The sequence below is a fragment of the Rhinopithecus roxellana genome, chromosome 11, assembly GCF_007565055.1.
Source record: "Rhinopithecus roxellana isolate Shanxi Qingling chromosome 11, ASM756505v1, whole genome shotgun sequence".
NCBI classification, from domain to species: Eukaryota; Metazoa; Chordata; class Mammalia; order Primates; family Cercopithecidae; genus Rhinopithecus; species Rhinopithecus roxellana.
Genome location: NC_044559.1, coordinates 75,362,062 through 75,387,067, shown reverse-complemented (window position 1 = coordinate 75,387,067; position 25,006 = coordinate 75,362,062). Strand labels below are relative to the sequence as shown.

The window sequence follows — 25,006 nt, the reverse complement described above, 5'->3', positions numbered from 1 at the left end:
AATAATCTTTGGGTAGAAAAATGGATCTAAATCATGATTTAAACTTTACAACCACTACAATCTTTCCATTTGAGCAAACTCCTGTTGGAAACTGAGATGGGAGGGGTGTTATGTCAGACCTCTGGGGATATCCCAGGAAACAAAAGCTGCTCTAAAGGAATTGTACAAGATTGACACCAACAGGAATTCCTTTCCAGACTCTGTGAGACTGTAGATTGGGTGTTTAGTTCCACTGAGAAAAGGAGAAGCCACTGGGCTTTCTATTTACTGGAAAAGTAGTCCTGAAGATCCTCAATGGTCTGTGCGTGCATGGAAGTTGCCAGAGGTGATCAAATCTTCCCCTCACCCCGCAGGGAGCAGACTGCAATCATACACCTGCCGGTTAACAGATAAGCCCTCCATATGCGGAGGCACTCGCCCAGATGTGCAGAGGATCCGAGCCGGCCCAGTCCCTCCCCCATCTCCGCAGAACAAAGGGCAGTCATTTCCTGCTCCTCCCAGAGTCAGAGACATGCACACGCCTTCCATCACAATTAACTCAAGAATCTGAAACACAACACAAACCGACCCGCAACATGCTCAAAATCAATGCTGTCAATAACCAGAACGAGGACACCGAAAAAGCAACACAAAACAAACCTATTCAAAGAGTAAATACTCAAAGCAACAGGGCTCCAGTCAGACATACTACAAGGTCAACACATTCAAGACAAGTTCAAGTACAGAGTGCTTTATAAACTGAAGAGCTGGCTGTTCTACCAGGGGTGGCAAAAGTAAATGCCTTCAGGGGGCAGGTAGTGGAAAGGTCTATAAGGTAATAGAGGGTGGACCTGTCATGAACTGGACCGTAGGTACCCCTGATAAAGGCTACAAATGCAATTTTTCAAAATTTCAACTCCTGCTACATGATTCTTAAACAGAGAGTTGACAATTGGACAGATAATAAAACAGAATTAAATATAGGTTTAGGGTGGATGAAATCTAAGGGTCAAAATCAGAATTGTTGCCAAAAAGTCAACATGGGATGAAATGCAGGGCAGTGATCCTAGCTTTCATTGTTTGAAAAGATAGTGATCATTTGGTTTGTATCTTCAAAGGCAATAGCAAAACAAAAGCTAAAAGAAATAGCTTAGTAAGCTCTAATATGAGGGATTCAGATTAGTCAAATTAGTTCTTGACATAAGTAACTATCGAGCTGGATTACAATAGGATTGCCACATTCCCTCAGATGGCTCAAAGTAAATGGAGCCTCTGAATACTGTAGGTGTGGCCTTATTGTAAGGCAAGGGGTGGACGAAATGACCTCCCAAGATCCTGATTTAAATATGTCCATTTTTGGTTATCCAGCCCCAAAAAGGAGACAGTGACAAATCATCCTAAGCTGAAGATAATAAAAAGTTATATTTGCCTTTGGAATGTATTTTGGTACTCAAATTAGAATGTGTCTTTCTGATGCTCTGAGAATTCACAATGCTTCACAACAGCCACAAAGAAAGTCTGACCTGGAGCTGGGAGACTGCCCAATTTTGCCATCCTGTCTTCTGTGTAACTCTTGTTCTTTGCTCGGGGTGAGCAATAAATATCATCTTTCAGAATAACATCCAGCAGCCCAAGCTTTCTCAGACAGAGGCTGCCTGGCTCAACCCTGCCCTAGAAGAGACAGGGCTCTCTCTAAACGACTGATTCCACATCAAGACCCAGGATGGTCTAGTTCTTGTTTCCAGAGGATGACTCCAAAGTCCTACAGGACCCATATAAACAGCAAGTTACACAAGGTTGAGACTTCTAAACCTTGCAGTCAGTGCAAATGATGGTCTAGCTTCACTGCCACAGAGGACACAAAGGCACATTTCTTGAAAGAGAAAGCTAAAAAGACTTCATTGAAGAGGAAGATGAAATGAATGCCCAACACTTGGAAAGAAAGAAACTGAAGGCTCAGGAGGTGCAGGAGCAATCCCCTGCACATCAAAGGACTGGCGGGATAAAGACCTGCACACAGAACCCACATTTACACACAGGCTCAAGGAATTGACCTCAGCGAGTGGGCCCATGGGGGCACATATCACTCCGTTTGACCTGGAAAGGACAGGCAAACTGAAAATCCTGCTACCAAACAGCTCTGCTTCTTCCCAAATAGACCCAGGCCAGCACCAGCCCTGGGGCCAAGACCTTCTCTGCTAGTTCTGCTCTTCGCAGCTGAAAGATGAATCATGAGGAGAGCAATGCAACCTGTGCCTACTATCTCAGCATGCCTTTGAGAGAGATGCTGTGGAAAGGGGAAAACGATAGCAAAAATAATGAAGTATGCTGTAAGAGGCTCTTTGCATCTTCCTTTAGGGGGTGTGCTCCGCCCTTCGCACCCTTTCTTTCCTTCCATCTGGAACCATGGGAAAAGAGTGCAACAGAGCAGGGGAGACCCAATGGGTCTCCTGCAACAGCCAGGGGAGAAGGAGGGAAAGCCAAACCATAAGAAGCAGCGTTGGCTGCTCAGTGTAAGGGCAGGGGCTGGGAGAGGGGTGCAAGGTACTGAAATCAGACACAGCTTCCCAGTGGAGACAGGGAGAGGCTTTCCATGCTCTGGGATCTGGCTAGCTCCTTCCAGATGTCCAGGTCTCAGAAGGAGAAGAAAATAGGGTGAAGACACTTTCTGTTCATATCTCAGGTCTTACTTTTTTCCATATTAACTTGTGGGAATACAAGAGTATACCATCTTCCAAGATGAAAGGAGAGCACAATAGTTGCAACTTGCGGGGCGAGGAGGAGGAGAGAAGGATGGTTGCCCTGCTGTTCTCTGTCCTCTTTCAGTCCCCAGGGTCTATCAGGGGAGGCCAGGGTCACCAAGTAGGAGGCAGGGCAACCATCCAAACAGAACGTCTCAGAGATGCATCAAAGTCTTTTAACCAGAGATTCTGGCAGAGTGGCACATGGCTCTGGGAATCAGGTTGGGCATGGACTTAGTGAGGAGGGTGTCTCCCTGACTCACAGAGCAACTGGACAGTCACAGAACTGGACACAGGCAAGGCTGATTGACTGCAAATCTGCTCAGGTCACCCAAGGTAAAAAGGGTCATTACAATGATTCCATTTCTCCTTTTCTGTCATATTCAGCTCTTTAGTTTTTTCCTTCTAAAAGCCCAGAACTGTACTGTCCAATTCAAAAGTGGCTATTTTTAATTAAAATGAAAGAAAATTTAAAAATTCAGTTCATTGGTCACACTAGCTACCATTTCACATACTCAGTAGCTACATGTGGTTGGTGGATTCCATACTGTACAGCATCAACACAGAACATTAACATCATCGCAGAAAGTGCTTCTGGACAGCACACCAATCTAGATCTAGAAGGCCTAGAATTGAGTAACTCTACTCTTTGCAGGGTAGAAGAAATGAACAGACAAAATAAAAACTGTACTTTACAAAGAATCTTTTCTATACATCTCACCACTAAACCTCATGACTACCCTGTAGATTTCAATATGCCCATTTTATTTAGACGAGGAAAGTGGGTCTGTGTAAAGTAAATTGCATAAGGTTTATAAATACTGGGTTGGCTACGGTTAGAATTAAAACCAGGTCTTCCGATTCCAAGGTCAAAGCTTTCTACTGTTACATGCAATTGCTGCAAATAATGTTACCCGCCAGTTACTTTAGTGCTACCAAAAAAGCTCGGGCCTCCTAGAATGAGGTCGACAGGCCCCTGTAGTGTTTTTATTGATTGACTGATTTTTGAAGTGATAACGAAACTTTGTACAGTGCTGTTTGACAGCTGTAGAGTTAGGAAGCCTTGGGGTTCAGATCCCGACTCATCTACTTACTATTTACTTAGCAGAGAGCAAGCTGCTTACTGTCTCTGAACCCCACCTTCCTTTTCTCTCAATGGGGATGACAATACATTTACTTCATAGTGCTGTTGGGGATGAAATAAAATGAGGGATGTGAAATGAAATGATGCATAGTGCCTGGCACATATTAGTGCTCGATGCACAATCTTTTTTTTTTTTTTTTAGATGGAGTCTTGCTCTGTTGCCCGGGCTGGAGTACAGTGGTGCCATCTCGGCTCACTGCAACCTCTGCCTCCTGGGTTCAAGCAATTCTTGTGCCTCAGTCACCTGAATAGCTGGGTTTACAGGCGTGTGTCACCATGCCCAGCTAATTTTTGTATTTTTAGTAGAGACGGGATTTCACCATGTTGGCCAGGCTGGTCTTGAACTCCTGACCTCAAGTGATTCACTCATCTTGGCCTCCTAAAGTGTTAAGATTACAGGCATGAGCCACTGCACCCTCAGTGCACAGTAATTATCAATGGTGATTGGCAGAAATTTACAATGCACTGTCACATGCAATAGCCTATGAAGGCTTCAAGACAACAAGCCATTACAGTTATTCCCCTTTTTACAGAGAATATCTCTGAATCTCAGTGAGTAAAAGACTGAAGGTCATACAACTAGAACGTTTACATCTTAGGGCATGAACTCAGGCTATTTGGATTCCTAGTCTTATGCTTTTTTTGCAACCCAATGTTGGTTTTCAGGAGAGAAGGGAGCCGTGGGCACCAAGGCATGTTCAGCGGGGTTTAGCTGTCCCTCTTAATTTCCATCTTCCCCCCTCTCTGAAATGGTTAATTAATGTTTTCTTAGTCTTACGTAAAGTGCTGTGCAAAGGCAACTTTGAGCATCCCCTTCTACCATAATTGTCACCCTTAAGGCCTTCCTGTACAGAGATCCTACAGCCCCACTCGTAAAGAAGTAATACCTGCATAATCAAGTAGGCTTAAATATGAAGAGAAGAGAGTGCCTTAAAGCAGGGCATTCCAGTTTTCTCCCTGAAAAGCCTGTGGATCAAACACCCTTCTTCCAAACTTCCTTCTATCCTGACTCACTGCAGTAGCAAAAGGCGAGGCCGCAGCATCCCAGAACCCCAGCTGAGCCCAGCAGACGACCACAGACCTACGAGAACGTATGTTGTTGCAAGTCACTGGGATTTGGAGTTGTTACACAGCCTTATTACAGCAAAGGTGAGGTTGGGAGGCACTTACCCCGCCACGACGATCTCAAAGTCCCCATCATGGTCCACATCAGTAACTGCCACACCATAGTTGAGCTGGGTGGGATTACTGTCATAGTCAGGGGGCAGAACTGAGTTGGTGACTGCAGTGAACATGGGTTCAGCCCGCTGGGACCCCTCAGTGATAGGCAGAAACCAGAGCAGCAGCAGGAACATCCTGGACATCTGAAACCAAAAGTGACAAACGTTACTGAAAGAACCTGTAACCAAAGCAACCCCAGAACATTAAAGTCCTGGGGAGGCCCAGAGTGCCTTTCTCTCCTATTCATGGAGAGCTTGGCAGTGCCTAGGCTGCTGCTTTTCCACAAATCCTGCCCTACCCTGTCCACCCTCCTTGAAACTGCAACCTGCTTCCATCATGGCTGATCGCCCTTAGCCTGCTCTGCTTTTTCTTTTTCTATGGCACCTATCATTGTATGATATATGGTGTAATTTACTTATTATTACACTTATAATTTATTGTGTGCCTCCCTCTGCTAGAGTGTAAGCTCCACTTGGGCAAGGATCTCTGTTTTATTCACTGATATGCAGCAAGCCAAGGGTAGTTCACATAATAGGCACTTCTTTCCTTCATTTATTTCATATTTGTGGAAGGAAGGAAATGAGGGAGGAAGGGAGGGAGATGGGGAGGGAAAGGTGTAAATACAAAGGCATTTCCCACACTCTGGGAGAAAGACTGGGAGAATGAAGATCATAACAGCTCTCAAACAATGCAGAGTTTGGGTGAGACCCGCATGAGTATCCAGATCTAGAACAATAGTAGATGCAATGAAAGACTGTTCTTCTGTGGTACATACTCCAGAGATAGCCAGGGGGAATATGTGACTTGGCAGGTTCCTCAAGCCAAGATCCCTCCCTAGGGCAGCTGGCCATCACCTCCAAACCAAGAAGCAGTCAGTTAGGGAAGGCGTTCCAGCAGGATCTGGCGGGTAGCACATCATTCACTTGGAGAAATTAAACCACTGCGTGCGTGTCTCATTATAAATTAATTATGTATAATGCATTGTATAATTCATTATTATATCTCTAACATAACTCGGGGTGTTGCCAAGTAGCCTGGTGCTATGGGAGCCAGTGGCACACACCCAGGAGACAGATGAAAATGGCCAAGGAGGTGGAGGGACTCCACCTCTTTTGAGTGAAAGCAAGGGAGACACTTGGAACGCTGCAGATGGCACCACCCTGAGAGTCTCCCCGCAGGCCTGGAATCAGCACTCATGGAATGTTTTAAAGGCTCTGCTGGAAGGAGGCCCACAAAGGCTGCATGGGTCCAGTCCCAGCAGGCAAAGCGGTACTGTCTTGCCTTCAGAAGGTAGCAGACCTATTCTAGATGGAACTTTTCCTGCTGGCTTGTCAGTGCATCTGGCAGCCAAGAGCAAGGCTGAGTGAGGCTGATGTCTTAATGAAGGGAAGAGCAAGGAAGATCTGAAGACTGTCTCCCCATATGGAGACAGATGCTCCTGCCAGCAAATGAGCTTGCTGCTCAAGGACCCAGAGACCAAAATGAAGGGCCTGGGCACTGCCTTCAGAGTCAGACGTGATTCAGGAGCCTCTTGAATGCTTTGCTGGAGAGGCTGGGGAGTGACACAGAGGCAAGGCTCCAAAGGCAGGGCAAAAACTGGGAAGGAGGTTCTTGTAGTGTGTTCACAGGGCACATGTGGGGCGTGGCACTACCAAACTGAGGTCATTCCAAATTACAGAGATGTCTGAACGAGACAGCATCTTCTGCTGGGTTTTCTAATCACTAAAGACAAATGCACCATGAATCACTAAAAGAGCTTTGCAACTTGGCAGGAACTTTGATTGGATAAAGGAAACTCATAATTGGATTAATGAGCAGCTGGGTGGGGATGGGGGAGGAAATGAGAAACTAAAGAGCATTTAATAACCAGTGTCGACATGCCGAAATGTAGCATGGATGTGAAGGTCATTGGACTTTTCAAGGGATGACCTCTATTGTAGTGAATGGCAAAGGAGTTTCAATTTGAGGGCCAAATCCATTTGATTGGCAGTGGCTGGAAAGAGTGCTGTGATCAGCTTACAACATCAGCAATGGGCATGGAAGAGAAAAGTGGCATCCGACATGTGTTTTAGAAGCTAGTTAGTTCCTCCCAGGCACCACACCTGCAATTTGGGTCATGGCCACCAGTGAGGCTGGTCCCATTTGGGTAATATGAGCATAAAAGTTCTAATCATTAGAACCTTTCTAATGAAGGCCCTGAGAGTCAAGAACCATGATCTAGCCTCTTTAGTTTTACCTTTTCTTTTAATGAAAAGGAGAGATACGAAAGAAGTAGTTGCTCTGTGTTATCCGTTTCCAGATAAATAACTTAAAGCAAGATGAGAAAGAAATAATGCACCCATTGGCTGACCTCTATTTTGCCTGGGTGGCCTTAAACAAGTCACAACCTCTTTGGGTCTCAGTTTTCTTCCCCAAAATGAAGGTTTGGAGTTCTCTAAAGATCCTTTCCAGCTCTAAAATTCTATGATGAATTAAAGGATTTTTTTTTAGATGCAGACCTTCAGCAGTTTTTTCCCTCCTGAGTTTCTTCTATGAACTTCAGACCAACCAATGTGGTTTTCCTTTCTGAGGATATGAAACATATTTTGAACAAGACAAGCTTTTCAGCAGGGTTCTATAATAGTTGCCTCACAAGGGCCAAAGCCAGAGAGGAGCAAGCCATCATGTGGATCCTGAACTCACCCGGCATGAGTAGAGCAGTGGTTGGCCTCCCCCTGAGACCAGGGAGAGAGTGGGGTAGGGAGAATAAGTCCTTTACATTTCATTCCTCTGCCATGCCAAATGTACCCAATGCACCCACCGGGCTGCTCAGTACCAGTTTGAAAGTCAGGGATAAGCAGTGGGCTGTCTTGATGGTGTATTTTTTGGGCAATGGTTATGGTGAGGAAGCTTAGAAGACGGTCTGTAAATATAATATTTACCCTCTTTTTGGGGGGGTTCAGATAAAGTAAATCATTTAAATGCTCTTCTCTACCCTGGCTACTCAGAGCAGTCGGCAGACCAGCGCATCAGCGTCATTTAGGAGCTTGTTGGAAATGCAGAATCTTGGATCCCACTCCAGACTTAATAAATCAGAATCTGCATTTTAACAAGATTTCAGATTATTCCAATGCATGTTAAAATTTGAGAAACACTGCTCAATCTTGGCTGTGCATTGGAATCATCTGGGGAGCTTTAAAAAAATTCTCATGCCTGACAATAGTTTCTTGGATAAGACAGCAAAAGCACAGGCAACAAAAGAAAAAATAGCTAAAACAGACTGCATCAAAATTAAAAACTTTTGTACATCCAAGGACACTATCAAAGAGTGAAAAGAGAACTCACAGAATGGGAGAAAATATTTGCAAATCATATATCTAACAAAGTATTAATATCCAGAATATATAAAGAACTACAACTCAACAACAAAAAAATTAAACAACCTGACTCACAACAGAGGACTTGAATAGACATTTCTCCAAAGATATACAAATGCTCAACAAGTACATGAAACATCACTAATCATTAGGGATATGCAAATCAAAACCACAATGAGATACCATTTCACACCCATTAGAATGGCTATAACAAAAAACAAAAACAGAAAATAAGTGTGGTGAGGATGTAGAGAAATTGGAATCCTTGTGCACTGCTGGTGGAAATGAAAATAATGCAGCTGCTATGGAAAACAGTATGGCAATTCCTCAGAAAATTCCAATTAGAATTGTCATATGATCTAGCAATTCCACTTGGGCATACACACGAAAGAACTGCAAAAAGAGACATGAACAGATATTTTACACCCATGTTCATAGAAGTATTATTCACAATAGCCAAAAGGCAGAAGCAAGCCAAGTGTCCGTCAACAGCTGAATGGATAAACAAATGTGACCTATGCATACAATGAATATTGTTCAGCTTTAAACACAGAGGAATTGCTTTTATATAGGAAGAAAGAAAAAATAAAAAATAAGTAAAAGGAAAGAAATTCTGACACATACTACAAGGTGGGTAAATCCTGAAGACATTATGCTAAGTGAAATAAGCCAGTCGCAAAACGACAAATACTGTATGTTCCACCTCTACAAGGTGTCTAGAGTAGTCAGATTCATAGAGGAAGAAAGCAGAATGGTGGTTGCCGGGGGCTGGGTATAGGGGAAATGGGAGTGTTTAGTGGATTATGGAGTTTCTTTTTGGGAAGATGAAGAAGTTCTGAAGATAGATGGTGGTCATGGTTGTACAACAATGTTAATATGCATAACATCACTAAAGTATATACTTAAATATGGTTAAAATTGCAAATTTTATGTTCTGTGTATTGCATCACAATAAAAAAATATGAGTGCTTGGGTCTCACCTCAAGATATTCTGACTTAACTGGCACAGGATGTGTGTGTAGTAAGGGCACCAAATTTTTGTTGCTGTTAATATATGATCACGGGATATCAGATTTTTAAAAGCTCCCACATGATTCTAATATGTTGCAAAATTTGATGAGCACTGTTCTATATCAGTGCTTCTCAAACTTTAATGTGTGTGTGAATCACCTGGTGGTCTTGTTAAAATGCAGATTCTGATTCAATAACTCTGCAGTGGAGTCCAAGATTCTATATTTCTAACAAACTCCCAGGTGGTGGTGATGATGTCGGTCCATAAACTACACACCGAATAGCAAGGCTCCATACTGTAGCTCCCAGAGTCCTGAAACCAGGCTATATACTACAGTGAAGGTACAAGATTGGTTTAAGAACATTCTCCTCTGCCTCTGGATCTAAGAAGCTGAAATCAATCCTAGGTTATGCAATCTCCAGAGCTGCCCAGGCTCAGTTTATCTTTACACACTCATAGAGCTGGCTGTCTTCAGCTCAAGATCAAAGTACCACAATTGACAAGGAGTGACAAAGACGGATTCTGACTCAATTTTTATGAAGAGGTGAGAAGGAAAAAGCGTTGATGCTGGAGAGAGGGTTAGGTCAAGGAGATGAAGGATAGCTCCCATTAAAGGGCAGAGCCTAGAAAGAAGGGATTCTGGGCAGGAATTTGCAGACCAAGATAGAAACATATGCCCTTGTGTTCCCAGAAACCATCATAGTGCCTGATACCTAGCAGGTTCTCTGTTAATATGTGTTAAGTAAGCACAGGAATGAGTATGTCCGATTGATAACATGAATCAACAGAAACTGCTTGTAATTTGTCATAGTTGTTTAAAAACTGTTCTTCCTCTAAAGAAATGCTCCTCAAAAGGCAATGTGCTTACCAATCACTTGAGGGTCATGTTGAAAATACAGATTCGGATTCGGTAGGTGTGGGGTGGCCCCTGACAGCCTGCATTCCCAGGAAGCTGTCAGGTGATACAAGACCCTAGGCCGGTGGCTCTGAACCCTAGGTGCCCAACAGAACCACCTGGGATGGAGGTGTTTAGAAATATGCCACCACCCACGTCCCTTACCCAGCTTCTGATTGAACTGGTCTGAGGTGGGAGTTTGAGTGCTGTGTATTTTTAGAAGCTGCCCAGATCATATAAATGGACAGTCTGGGTTGAGAACCACTGCCCCAGCTTCGTGGTCCCCAGATGGGAAGCTGCAATCTGATTTGAAGTGAGAAATGTTTCTGCTACCAAAATTCATCATCGGCTGGTTGAAGTCTATAAAGAAAATCTATTTATCTAGGGAGTGTCAGAGGAGGAGGGGAGATATAAAGTTTTGGGGGAAAAGCAGAGCAGGATGACACTGCCTGAAGCAGAAGAGCAGCTGGCACCTGGAGTGACCTCGCATTTTGTGTGGCTGACTCAGGGAGCCTCTTGTCACACCACTGTGAACATCTGAATCCTTGGGGAGAACAGGTAGAAAGATGAAAAATGGAATGAAAAAGTAGGTTGAACTGAACTGTTTTGTTTTCTTGAATGCTTGGGTATCAAGCACCTACTATGTATTAGAGCACTGGGAGTAGCACTCCCCGGCAGGTGTAGCACTAGAGAAGTACATAGTACACACTACTCCATGCAGAAATGCGGAAGGTCCTAGGAGTGAAAAGATGAATAAAACCCAGCCTCTGCCTTCCTTGAAGGAGCTTTCCCAATAGTCAGTGGAGCAGCCATGTGATTTTAGGTGTAACACCCCGTGTAAGGGCAATGGGAGGCTATCCAGGTAAAGCAGCCCAGACGAGGCGAGGCTAAATATCAAAGGCAGAGGGGCACAGGGCCAGAGCGCAGGGTCCCTCGGTAAGGGATGTGAGCTTCTCCTGCAGGGGAGGTGTGCGGAGGGGGAAAAGAAGGGACTTCATAAAGGCCAGAGATGGGAAAACTCGTGTTTCAAGCTGTGAGAAGAATTGTTTTTTAATAATAATTTATTTTCTGTTTTTTGAGACAGGGTCTCACTGTCAACCAGGCTGGAGTGCAGTAGCACGATCATAGCTCACTGTAGTCTCAAACTCCTGGGCTCAAGCAATTGTCTCACCTCAGCCTCTCAAGTAGCCTAGGACTCCAGTTGGGTGCTAACACTCCTGGCTGTTTTTTTTTTTGTGTGTGTGGAGATGGGGTCTTGCTACTGTCGCCCAGGCTGATCTCGAACTTCCTGGGCTCAAGCAATTCTCCCACACTGGCCTTCCAAAGTGCTGAGATTACAGGCGTGAGCCATCACACCTGGCAATAATTTCTTAAAAATGCTCTATAAGCAAACTTTTTGAACAATTCCCAGCAAGGTGAAGAGACAGAGAGATAAAGAGAGAGGCCAGGCATGGTGGCTCATGCCTGGAATTCCAGCACTTTGGGAGGCGGAGGCAGGCGGATTGCTTGAGGTCAGGAGTTCAAGAGCAGCCTGGCCAACATGGTGAAACCCTGTCTCTACTAAAAGTACAACAAAATTAGCTGGGTGTGGTAAGGGGCACCTCCTGTAATCCCAGCTACTCAGGAGGCTGAGGCAGGAGAATCGCTTGAACCCAGGAGGTGGAGGTTGCAGCAGTGAGCCAAGATCGTGCCACTGCACTCCAGTCTGGGTAACAGAGCAAGACGCTGTCTCAAAAAAAAAAAAAAAAAAAAAAAAAAGAGTGAGACCAGCGTTTGGAGTTAGCAACCTGGCTTTGGATCTCAACCCTACCACAGCCCAACTCATGACCTCGGACCTGTTCCTCGATCTTGTTGGTCTTTGGTGTACTCATCTGTACCATGGAGATCAGATGACCGGCCAAGGTTTCAAGGGTTAAGTCAGTGACAAGTAAGACCTCTCCAGGGCCAGGCAGGTGGCACCCAACTTGCATGTTCCCCTTCTTTGACGCAGAGAGCTAAAAGGTGAGATAGTCCTTAGACATTAATTGTGGGTTCCATGTAGCCAAACTCAGTTTTCTGTGGCCTCAGGACTTTCCTGAATTGGGCCTGGAAACCGGTAACCAAGCAACCTGGATTCTCTGACGTGGGGTCAGGCAGCTGTGGGGAGAGGCCTCCAGGGCAATTTTCGGGGCAAGCAGTTCTTTCGCAACTATGGAAAGAGCCAAGACCACACCCCAAGCTCTCATGAAAACAAGAAGCCTAAATGTTTCCGATGTTGGGAACAAGCAGAGAATACACAGCCTTTCAGACACTTGTAGGAGGGCTGAGACATGAAGGAGAGAGGCAGCCATGGGAACACTCTGCCCGGCACAGGCTGGGCCAGAAGCTCCACAAAGACACCCACAAAAGAGCTCCTGGCACTCAAGCAACACTGGAGAAGAGCTAGCAGGAGCGGCCCTGGGTCTTCACCTGCGACAACACTTCTTGCAGACCTTTGATGACCCTGGCATTGTGCTAGGTGCTAGGGTCACAGCAAGAAAACTGCTCACCATTTGCAGTACAGGGTGAGGGGTGCTGCGGAGGAGGGAGCACAGAGAGATCTAAGTTAGCTAGTAGGCGGAGCTGGGGAGCGCTTCCTAGAGGGAGGGGTTGTAGCTGGACCAGGATGCCATGAAGTTAGGTGGGCATGGAGAGGCAGGAGGAGGAGCAGGAAGGAAAGAAAAACAGAGAGCCGACTCTGCAAAGGTCAGGAGGACCCAGCCTTCACCCAATCTGTCCTTCTCTATCTACAGACCCCACCGCCTGGCTTATAAGCTGGGAGGCAGCACCCATTTCCCCACACTGCGTGTTTCCAGTCAAAGGCCCTTCCATCAGACTAGAGCAGTGGTTCTCCACTACGGCGATTTTGCTGCTCTCTGGCCCCAGGGACATTTGGCAATATCTGGGGATACTTTTGGTTGTCACAACCAGGGAAGAGGTGCTACTAGAATCTAGTGGGTAGAGGCACGGAATTCTGCTGAACATCTACAATGCACAGGACAGCCCTCACAATTATTCAGCCCAAAATGTCAACAGTGCTGAGATGGAGAAACTTAGCTAGAGTGACATCCTGGGCCTCCCTCTTTACTCTGCTCCCTTCTCCCAAGGGAGGCAGTTTGAAAGAACTGGGATTGAAGAGCCCTCTCTGGACCTGCCTCCCTGCAGGGGCCACTCTGCCATGTGTGGAGCTTGGCCAGGCAGGCTCCACCCTGCCCCCACCCACAGGGAAGCCTGCAGTGGGCAGGGCTAAGGTGTCAGCAAGCCCCAGGGACCCCACACAGGAGCCTGGCCTGCCAGGCAGTTGCCTCTAGAATAAAGGTGGCATTTCCATCTCCACCTGCCTGAGCCCCACCTCTCCTGTCCTTTCTCTTAGTTGGCCCTGAATCTGAGTCGGGGAGTGGGACGCTATTCGCTGGGCCCCTTCAAACCCCAACACTGTCACTCCGGCTGGAAATCTGGCACCATCTCTGCTGCCTCTTCATTCTTCACACCCACTGGATCCCCGAGTCAATTCTGCTTCACAAATCTCTCTCAAAGCTGCTCAGTTTTTCCACCCCTCCTGCGGGGGATCTCCCTCACCTAAACAATAGCAATACCTGCTAACTGCTTCTGCCTCTCCTCTCCCCTCCTCCCACTTCCACACGCTGCCAGAGCTTCCTTCCTAAATCTCAGAATGGGTCATGTGGATCTTTATATGGACTCTGTACACCAGGCACACAGAGAGGCACGTAATTGCAATTTTGCATAGCAAGTACTATACGAAGAATGGATAGTTAACAATAATAATACATATCTACCGCTGACCATGTGCCTGACACTAACCCTTCACATGAGTGACCCACTTAATCTGCATAGTAACCCTGTGAGAGAAGAACTATGACTGTCCCTATTTTACAGGTAAGAAAACTAAGGCACAGAGAGGGTAAGTAACTTGCCCAAGGTCGCACAGCTAGTACCTGGTGGACCCAGGATGTGTGTCCAAGCAAACGAGCTCCAGAATTCTTCAACACCATACTGAATAGTTTCTCTCATGATATCAAACTTGTCTTAACCAAGTGAGATGGGAGCACAGTGAAAGGAGCAACCATCTCTGCCTGGGGAAGCTGGGGAAGGCCTAAGAGAGGCAACGCCAAGCAGGCCAGAGGAACAAGATGGAGAGAGTGTTCCAGGCTGAGAGGAGCAGGTGCATGGGAGATGTGCAGGTTTGTGTAGTGCAGTGAGGCTCTGCAGGGCAGACTCGGGGCAGGGGCAGGACACCTGGTGGGAAGGAGTGCAGCAAAGGAGGCTGGAAAAGATCTTGGAAGCCTCGTGAGTGACACAGGCCCAGTGGGCCAGGGAATGCCATGGCTGGAGTGGTGTGTTAGAAGGAATTTTCTGACAATACAGTATGGAGACAGTCATGAGAAAGCTGGGCTGGAAGCAAAGAAGCCAGTTAGGCGGCAAATACTGTGGCCCAAGTGAGCGAGAACACTAGAGGCCACCATTCACTCATTCATTCATTCATTCATTCATTCACTCACTCATTCATTGAGTCATTCATTCACTCATTCATTCATCCATCCATCCATCCATTCACTCATTCATTCATTCATTCTGTCTTGTGCACCTACTCTATGTCAGGTACTGCTCTGGGCACTAGGAAAACAGCTGAGAACAAGATGAAGTTTTTGGTAATGTATGGCATTAGTATACATTCTAATGCTTCTATTTCTGTACGCTGTCCCCCACCCTTGTCCTCTGTATTGCCAGTCTAAGAGACAAACTCCAGACCTCTGCAACTCCCTACCCCACAGAAGGTACCATGTTTCATGCATTTTCCCCAGCACGAAGAAAATGTAAGAATTCCTCTTCCTCCCCTCTACCTGGAGACAGTTCTAGACACTGCCTGCAGCAGCACTCATAGATGAGAGACTTGGGCTTGCTCCAGAAAAAGGCAGACAAAACCTCAGGGGACCCAGTTGAGGAAGTGCCACAGAAGCCAGTGGGCTAATGAAATGGTGTTTCTGAAAGTGAGAGGACAAATGGAATCTCCTAGCCTTATGCAGAAGTCACAGCAGGTTCTTAATAGGTACTATTAACTGCTCAGACTTCCCGTTCTGTAAAATGGGAAATAATGTTTATCGGGTTGTCGTGAGAATGAAATGAGATGAATGTGTGTTAAGTGCTGAGCGTAATGCCTGGCAGAAAGTCCACACGTGGTAGGTAACAGTACCAATAATCACACTATTACTACTAATGATAAATGTTTGTGGGATGCATGAATGCGTATCAGGTGACAGAGTCCAGGCCTGCTTGGTGCTCCCCTTCCAGGAGTAGTTGCCAGATGTTGAATGGAATGCTCTGGACTGTAAGACTTTGAGGAATAGGTTTGCTTCTGTAACTAATTTGTCTAGGGGACCCTGATGGAGTTCTTCGACTCCTTAAATACTGCTTCCTAAGCACAGAACCCCTTAGCATGCTATGCTATACACATTAATTCTTCAGACATTGAGAAGATGCCTATGGGCCAGTTTAGAAATGATGAAAAAGACATAGTCCCTGCCGGGCGCGGTGGCTCAAGCCTGTAATCCCAGCACTTTGGGAGGCTGAGACGGGCGGATCACGAGGTCAGGAGATCGAGACCATCCTGGCTAACACGGTGAAACCCCGTCTCTACTAAAAAATACAAAAAACTAGCCGGGTGAGGTGGCGGGCGCCTGTAGTCCCAGCTACTCGGGAGGCTGAGGCGGGAGAATGGCGTAAACCCAGGAGGCGGAGCTTGCAGTGAGCTGAGATCCGGCCACTGCACTCCAGCCTGGGCGACAGAGCGAGACTCCGTCTCAAAAAAAAAAAAAAAGACATAGTCCCTGACCTCAAGGAGCTTACAGTCTATCAGGGGTGAGACACAATTCAGTGGGATAAGCTCAGAGTAGAAACAGGTACAAAGTAGGCCGGGCACGGTGGCTCACACCTGTAATCCCAGCACTTTGGGAGGCTGAGTCAGACAGATCACCTGAGGTCGGGAGTTTGAGACCGGCCTGACCAACATGGAGAAACCCCAACTCTACTAAAAATACAAAATTAGCAAGGTGTGGTGGTGCATGCCTGTAATCCCAGCTACTTGGGAAGCTGAGGCAGGGGAATCGCTTGAGCCTGGGAGGCAGAGGTTGTAGTGAGCTGAGACCGTGCCATTGCACTCCAGCCTGGGCAACAAGAGCAAAACTCCATCTAAAAAAAAAAGGAAAAGAAACAAGTATAAAGCCTAGACATAGGCCATAGGAGGGTGGGATTAACTAGGGAGGTGGTGGGAAGGGCAGGCAGAAAAGACTCTCTGAAGATGGTGAATTGGATTCTAGATGGTGGAGACCTATGGATCAACGACATGCATGTGAGACAGCTTGGTACATGCTGTGGATGCATTTGTTGCTGCTGGAGAGCAATGTCTGGGATATGGGGTGGAGGGAGAGAGAAGAGGGGACAGTGGGGACAGGGGTGGAGACGCAGTCTTGTGTGGGGCAGCAGCTGGGACCTGGAGAGCCTGCCATGCCACAGTAAAGAGCCTGGAGTCACAACATGTGGGAAGTTTTGAAGTCGGGCAGAGACAGGATCAGACTTGCATTTTTGAAAGGGCGTTTTAGACTTTAAGCAGCAGTGTGCAGGATGGATAGACCGTGTTTCTGAAGAGTGAGTGACAGCATCACAGAGAGGATCTGAATATCCTGGGGCACGGGTCAGGTGGGGCACTGGATGACCTCCAAAATCCTTTTCCAGGCCTAATAGTTTATGGGTCAAGTTTTTCCCTAAATAATTTAAAATGCATTCATGGACCCTGCTATTTAAAAGCATCCTCCCAGATATCTTTTTGTGATTTACTTCCTAGTTTGTCTCCAGTGGAAGTCCAAATTTCCATGTAGTCTATCAACTTCAAGCAAAGTAAACCTGCACTGAGCTTCCCCGCAGCAGCCTGGTGGGAAGGGGGCAGGAAGGAGAGGGAGAACAGCAAAGGGAGGTAAAGAGGAAGAGAAACAGCCTTGCTCCAGGCTCAGAGCCAGCCACCATCTCATGGAGTGGGTCTTGTCTGGAGTCCTCAAACGCTGCTTGATTAGGGGACCTTTGGAGGTTTACATAGTCCTCATGCCGGCTCTGGGAAGGAGCTAGATGGAAGGCGGGTTTGGAGATCCGATCGAATACCAAGGGTCACCTCTGCCCCAGAATGACCACCAACATTCACTTACTCATTTGTGCACCCACCGAGCACCTACTGAACCCCTCCACATGCCAAGTGCCGTGCTAGGCACTGAATTTTGTGGCTGAGAACAAATGACAATGTCTGCCTCATACTGTTTACAAGGCAGCATTTCTCCTTGAAGACTCTTATTTCCCCACCTGAAAAAGCCTCTTTGGATATACACAGCTTCTCAGATGAGAGGTGCATGATGATGATTTCTAAGAAAGAGCCTGTTCTTAGAGACTAGCGTGAAAGGGAATGTGCCACCCCTTAGAGGAAGAGACTGCCGGTGATGGAAAGAGCCTGCCACCCAGCTCCTCTGATTACAGTGACTGACCTCCAGAGGCTAAGGGACCTGTTTCAGGACAAGTAGAAGATTCATGGCAGGAATCTACACAGTGACGCTCCCATGTGGGAAGGGAGGGATGTCACCTCAGTCCTCTCAGAGGAGCCTCAAGTGACTTCCTACCTCCGATCCTGAGCACAAGGAGGACAAGACCAGGGTCAGACCTCATGTGAAAAGCACCAACTAAGGCTGTTCCCACCAATTCTACAAGAGTTCCTCTGCCCTTCTGGGAGGAGAACTCAGCTCCCAGGCCTGTTCCCCTTCCTAAGAGCTGTGTTAAAATTTGTACAACATGATGCTTCCTTTAAGACCAGTCTATATCAGTAGAGGTCTGGAATGCCAAAGCAGGAATCTCCACCGAGGTGGCTACTCTCCAGGTAGGTGAAGGTTGATGTAAGGAAAGAAAGCAGTCCCTGCAGTCCCTCCTCAGGTCACCGCGACACTCCCAGAGCTCAGCAGTGATTCCCATGACCTTGTCACTGTACTTGTTGGGTGCAAATAAAGATAAGAGTAACTGGAAACAACAGAGAGGGTCATTTTACACTCTCTGCACTCTCAATTCTTCTGTAGCTAATTAAAGTAATATGTCAAATGTCCCTTGGAAGAGCTGTTTAAGAATATGTCTGTTAAGTAAACAAGGCTTCACTAATTAATGACACGCCTTCCCATTCCTCACTGAAGTTCCTCGTAGAACTTCTGGGCCAGGAGGGTTGAGCAGGAAAGGATGGAGGAGAAGTTGCCATCTCCTTTTCTCGGAGGGAGAGGGGACATATCCAGCCTCTTGTCATTTGTGGAGCTATCAGTTTCTCCTCCGGATGTTGATCAGATTTCCTGGGCTGGAACCAACTTACAGGGCCAGGGTACTGGAATTTTTCCAAGAAGTAAACGCTTTGCTTCTTACGAAGTCAACATGATTTCTTTTAAGGAAAGTTTTTATTTTTTTAAGTGCCTAGGGTTTTTGAAGGGCAAATCTTTGGACATTTCTCTAAAGAGAATGATTATAATATATATATATTTTTTGCTAAGACTACCTCCCCACCACACGCACACACACACACACACACAGAGGCATGAGGGTGGGAGAATGATTTGTTCAGTATTACACAATGAGTCAGTGGCATAGCCAGAAATATAACTTTCCAAACTCCCAATTCTTAATAATAGAAATATTAATATAGTCTCTATAATTTTCTGTTTATTTTTGTTTTCACAGCTCACATTTAATGTTCACAACAACTCTGGGGAAATCTGGGTAAAACGGTCTCAGGAGAGAGCAGATCTGAATTCCATTCCAGCTCTGCCACTTGCTTGCAGTGTGATCCTGGCTGGTTCCCTCTCCTCTCTGGATCTCAGTGCTGTCAGCTGTGAAATGGGGGAATTGGAGGAGAATACTTCCAAAATCCCTCCCACCTCTAATGTGCTGTGATTCTGTACTGCGATGCTCCAGTCCTGGGTTTCCCAATCTTGGTGTTAATGGCATTTGGGGCCAGATAATTCCTTGTCGTGAGGCGTGTTCTGTGCACTGTATGATGTTCAGCAGCATCCCTGGCCTCTACCTAGTGGATACTAGTAGCACCCCATTCCCCAGTTGTAACAAGAAAAAACGTCTACAGACATTGCCAAATATCTGGGAGGGGGAACAAAATAACCCCTGTAGTCACCATTCAAGGACTTCGATAAGGTCAAAATCATGTGTGCTTCAGTGGAAAAAAGGTCTTCCTCTCCCTTCCTTTTCCCCAACCCTTTCACACCTTTCTGCACACTTTTCAAAGACAACCTCTCAGTCCTTTGCTACTTCTCATTTCTTAAATGCCCTAAGTGGTCCAGGGTGTGTTTGGTGTGATAATGAACCAATTGATTTCATACTTTCTCCTAAGGAAAGTTCACAGGTTTATGTCCCCTAAGCAACCAGCCAGGCTCTCCAGAAATCCCTAGCAGAGCCCAGGCTGGCCTGGAAGCCTGTATCTGCAGCCTGCAGGAGGCTCGGTGAGCATGAATTTGTCAGCACTCTTAAATCACTGGGCTCCGAGGAAGGCTTCTCCCAGCAGAAAGATCCTTCCTTAGGAATCAATAGCTCAGGGCCCTCCATCACATTCAGAATTATCCTGGGACCTGTAAAATTTCTTTTTCCCAAGCATGGCAGAACCCCAAAGTGAAAACCCTGAGGTGGGGGAGGGAAAGAGGCAACGAGGGAGCCCTGCCAAGAAGGCCTTGCCCATCAGCCCAGATGTTGCTGTGAGTAGAGGCTGATGTGCAAACCTGGGCACTCAGGCTCACTCTCTGGGAAAAAGAAGACTCAGGGGGTTCCCAGTGATTCAGCAATAATATCCCCTTCCAACTGAATACCTCTTTACCTCTAACCAAGGGCAGAGGAATACTAAAGACTGTCTCCCTCCAGCTTCGCTCCCCTACCCTCATCACACAGTTGTCAGCCTCATCATTTAGCAGAGAAGGAAACTGAGGCTTGCAGAGGTTAAGTGGTTTGTTTAAGGTCTCTAAGCCAACAAGCACAGACCAGATTCTAAGCCTGTGTCCTTATCATTACAATGAGAGGGGGACGGGTCAGTCATCCGGTGGGGCTCATAAAAGCCCCACTAGACAACTTCCTGTTTCTCATAGTCTAATGCCACTTCTCAAGCTCTCTACCCACTCCCACATTCAAACAAAAGTCCAGAGAGCTTATGCTATAACCACAATTTATGTAAGTGTATTCCTCTGGTCTTATCCAGAACTAGACCAAGTCTTGAGAATGCAGGCTCATTTCACCAGGTAAAGCTAGGAGCTGGTGAGATCTCAAGCACAGCCTCTTAAGACTCCAGTTTAAAGAGAGGGGCTTTTGCTCTCAGGTGGTCCATGTGATCCTGCCACCTCCCTCCTCCCGCTGAAGATGAAGCCCAACTTCATCTTCTGTGAGCATGAGGGAGAGGAGGGGACTCAAGCATCTTCCCTGGCAACAAGCATCCCTTTCGTGAGCCTTAGGGAGAGAAGAGGATTCCGCCTCTCAGAATTCTGGCTTGGCAGCAGTGGGTTTCTTATAAGGGTAGGCCGCCAAGTCTGCTGAGGCTCCAAGGAGAACCAGGAGGAAGTCCATTCAGTGTGCAAAGAAGCCAGGTGGGGAGACAAGAACAAAGGGGGCAGCCCACACGCCACTCAGCAAACCTCTTTCCAGAGCCCAGCTCAGATGTCAACAGCAGGCTCTCGGAACAGAAGAAAGGGCAATGGAAATGGTAGTATCTTGCAGGTCACCCAAGAAGCCCAAACATAAGGATTATGCAAAAATAGAATGTCCTAGCACTCTGACCTTGAGCTAGGAGCAGCAAGGGTGGAGGAAATAGGCAAATACTCTTTGGAAACTCTCCAATCCATCTAGAATGAATCTGGGAGGTCTCACTAGCAATGGTGTGACTGCAAGACAGAGAAACCCCATGCCAGCATTCCTTGGTGCTCCAGGCCTGGGTTCCAAGACCACAGTGGGGGACTCAGCACTTCTGACTCTTAATGCACAGACAGAAACCTGGACTTGCATGGCTTTTGCTTAAAACACCACTTGGAATAATGAGACGAGATTGTAGAGGGAGGGAAAGAATAATTAGGACTTTCTATGACCTGTGTATGTCCATGACAAGAACTGTATTTTCTCCTCACCTTCTCACTCTGAAAAACAGATTCAAAGAGAATCTCCCCAACTGTATGGGATGTATTAATTTACCAAAGCCTGGTCAGTCAATAACTATGAGTGACTACTGTACAGAGAAAGTATGTCCATCTTTACAGTGAAGAGGAAGCAGGCCACTGGAGTGGAAACAGCTCTGAATCGAGCACTGGGAATCCTAGGACCTAGTTCCATGTCTTCCACCAAATAGCCATGTGACCTTGGCTTTACCCAGCTTCAGTTTTCTCATCTGTGAATTAAATGTGCATGTGAGCGTTGGGATGGGATGGGGTTGGATGAGATGCTCTCCAAGGCTCCTTGCTTCTGGCTCTCATGTTCTGGAACTCTATGAACCCTTAAAGAGTTCAAATAACACAGTGGCTCCAAGTACAAAGGAATGATCCCTGAGAGAGGGTGGGGCTGTGTACCAGCTCTGTCTCCTTGGAATGTTGTGCTTGCACCTGCCCCATTGCACCTGAGGTCACAGGACCACCTGAAGTCCAGGAGGCATGTGGTAGAAGGATTCGAATTACGATGGTGGTGGTTGAAGGCTGTAGGCTGAGCTGCCTTAAAGCATTAAGTTGCTACAGCCAGTGAAGGGCAAGGAGTGAGAAAGTCAGTGGTCCTGAGCTAGGTACCTTTGGCGCCCCCTACTGGACACCAAGGAGTCTGCTCCACCTTTATGCTTCTACCGCCTCAGCATGGGAAGCAAGGGAGCGCTTGAGCATGGGAGGCTGTCAAAAGCTGTTTAATATGACTGCCTTCCTGGTTGGTGGTATTCTTTCTAAAAGAGTCTATTTCACTCCCTAGAATTACACAGGCCATTGGTCCACACATTCACAGGGGCACCCCTGTGCAGCCATAGGACGTCTTAACCAAACATCGAGGTGCCAAGGAATAAACACCAGGATTCAGAATACCAGGTGCTGCCCAGATGGAGAAGGGAAGAAAGAGCAACAAGCAGGTATTTCGCTGCACAAATCCCCAGTGGAGAGAAGGTCTTGGGAAATGCAGCAGAAAAATGTTGACTGCAGGGAGACAACGATGGAGTTGGGGGTTGGGATATGGATTGATAGCCCCCATAAAATATCTCCAGGCTGAAGCAGGTACCCTAGGAGTTTGAACATCCAGCCACATTCAGAGATGGGATAAGGTGGAGGATTCAGCCCCAAATGAGCAGTCACAGAGCAGGTTTCCCCGACTCCCCACACAGTTTTGACCTTCTCCAGAGTCCATTAGTACCCACCGGAAAGTGGAATGTTCTAATTGTGGTCCTCTGTGTCATCATCAAGACCCTCAACTCTCTTCATCACCTCTTAAATAGACTTTAGGACCTACTGCCAGAAGGATGTTCTTAACCAAGTCAGAGAGAGAGAGAGAGAGAGAGAGAGAGAGAGAGAGAGAGAGAGAGAGAGAGAGAGAGAGAACATTTTCTCAAGAACCATGCTGGAACAGCCACCATGTTCCCACTTTTCCAGCCTCCACCTCTCCTCCGTGGCTGAGGGTGAGGTACTGTGTGACTCTCTCAATGAGCTCTAATTCAGTCTTGGACATCTCCAGCCCCAAGTCATCTGGGTTCCAAATTCCCGTCAATCGCTTATCTCTTCCCACATGAGTTCTCCCCTGACTCAAGACAACACTATAGAACTGTCCCCTGTCCTGGAACCCTCTTCCCTTCTTTTCCACCTGGCTTCACTTGGAAAGTCCTGCACCCATCCGAGAAGATATCTCAAGTACGACTCAAGAATGTGTCCTGTCAGGAGAACTGAAGCATCTCCTGGGATGTGCAGAAGCCACACTAGGTGCACCCACCACCACCACCAGCAGCAGCGGCAGCAGCAGCAATATTCATTAGTCATTCCCGGAGGAAGCCCCCCCAGGCTCTCAACCCTAGGAGAATTTCCCCGCCACTCTGGGAGGCTTCCATCCAGGCTGGTATGACTTTGGATTCTTGAGTTGCTTTCTGCAGAAGCGGGACTAACCAGGGCTCCCAATTACTGTACTGCAAAGAAGCGCGCTGCATTGCTGGGCATGCCCCCAAGCCCGGCCTGGCTGCCCCATCAAAGCCTCCAAGTGCGCCCACGGGGTCGAGGAGGACTCACGGTTTCCCTGGAATGCCTGAAGCTGGCTTGCCTGAGGCAGCCTGAAGGGAAGACCACACCTCGTCCAGTATAAGGCGGCTAGCAGCTACGCCGCGCGCGGGGCTGGCTCCCGGAGCTCTCTGCCACCCAGCGCTGTGCCCGGGAACTGGGCTTCCCAGGGGAGGAAGAGCCAGTCCCCGGGGCTCTTCTCCAGCCTGGAAACGTAGGCACTCTGCCGAGGCCAGTGGCTTCCCCGGCCCGGATCTCAGCCTGGCTGACTGGAAGACTCTCCCGATACACTGGCACGTCCCTCCTCACCCGCTCCGTCCGCTCCCGGCCCCGGAGGCCCCCTCCCCTGACAGCTGACCTCCAGCGCGCCCCCAACACCTTCTCTGTCAGCTGCGGGCTCTTGCCCCCACACCTCGGCTCCCACCTCTCCGCCACCTCCAATCCGGCCCCCGCCTCGCTCCCCAGCCCGCAGGGGAGGCTCCGCGCGCCAATCGAGTCCAGCGCCTCCCAGCAAGTTAGGAGCGAAGCCGCCGCCTTCGCGATCCTCGTCTTCCCGGGTTCCCGGGCGGCGTCCCTGCCATCCTCGCGGACGGATCGGGGGGCGCCCAGAGCTGGAGAAACTTTCTCTGCCTGAGGGTGGGGGGCACTGGTGCGGGTACTCACGCCGGGGTCAGCGCTTGGAGCCATCCTCCCGCTCTCGGCCCCGCCGCCTGGGGGCGTGGGAAGCGGGCGCTCGCTGCCGCCTCTGCCGCCGGCGCCGCCGCCTGCTAGCTCCCAGCCCCGGTCCCGGGCTGGCCTCGAGCCTCCCGCCCCGACGCCGCGCGCTCGCTTTATACAACTCCACTCGAGCGCGCCCGGGCTTATGTAAAGGCTGGCGGAGGCCCGCAGCCAATGGCGCGGCAGCTGAAGCCGGGGGCCCGGGTTGGGGGGCGCCCGTGCAGCCAATCGAGGCCCAGGGAGCCCGGGGAGCCAGGCGGGGGGAGGGAGCGCCTCCCCGCGCTGATTTAGGAGCCGGGATTGCGGTGGCAGCAGCCGGCAGCCAGGCTGGGCCGGCGCGGCACGGCGGGCACTGGGGTGGGCGGCGGCGCAGGCGGCGGCGAGGGCGGACGCCCCCCCGCGCCCCGCCACTGCGTCGCGTAACCTTCAGGAGGCAACGGGGCCTGGCGAGGAGGGGAGAGGGCGCCTGGCTGGGCGCTGGGGGCCCCGGGCGGGAGGGAAGCGGGGGTCCCTGGAGAGGCAGCGCAGGGAAGGAATGCGAAGGGGGAGGGGATAGCGGCGAGCCCCAGGACCCCGCGGCCACCCTTGCGCTCAGGACCAAGGGTGGCGGCGGGAGCGGCGTCGCTGC

The 25,006-nt window shown here is 48.3% G+C and overlaps 1 protein-coding gene across 1 annotated transcript in view; it reads right to left on the bottom strand.

Moving 5' to 3' along the window:
* CRTAC1 (cartilage acidic protein 1) overlaps positions 1-24,521 on the bottom strand; it is a 165,071-nt gene extending 140,550 nt beyond the window's left edge. The window contains exons 1-2 of the mRNA XM_030941278.1: positions 24,325-24,521; positions 5,035-5,228 (exon numbers count right to left, since the gene is read on the bottom strand). Coding sequence (XP_030797138.1) covers positions 5,035-5,228; positions 24,325-24,348 — 218 coding nt within the window. The 5' untranslated portion in view covers positions 24,349-24,521. The remainder of the gene's footprint in view (positions 1-5,034; positions 5,229-24,324) is intronic.
* Between the last annotated feature and the right edge of the window lie 485 nt (positions 24,522-25,006).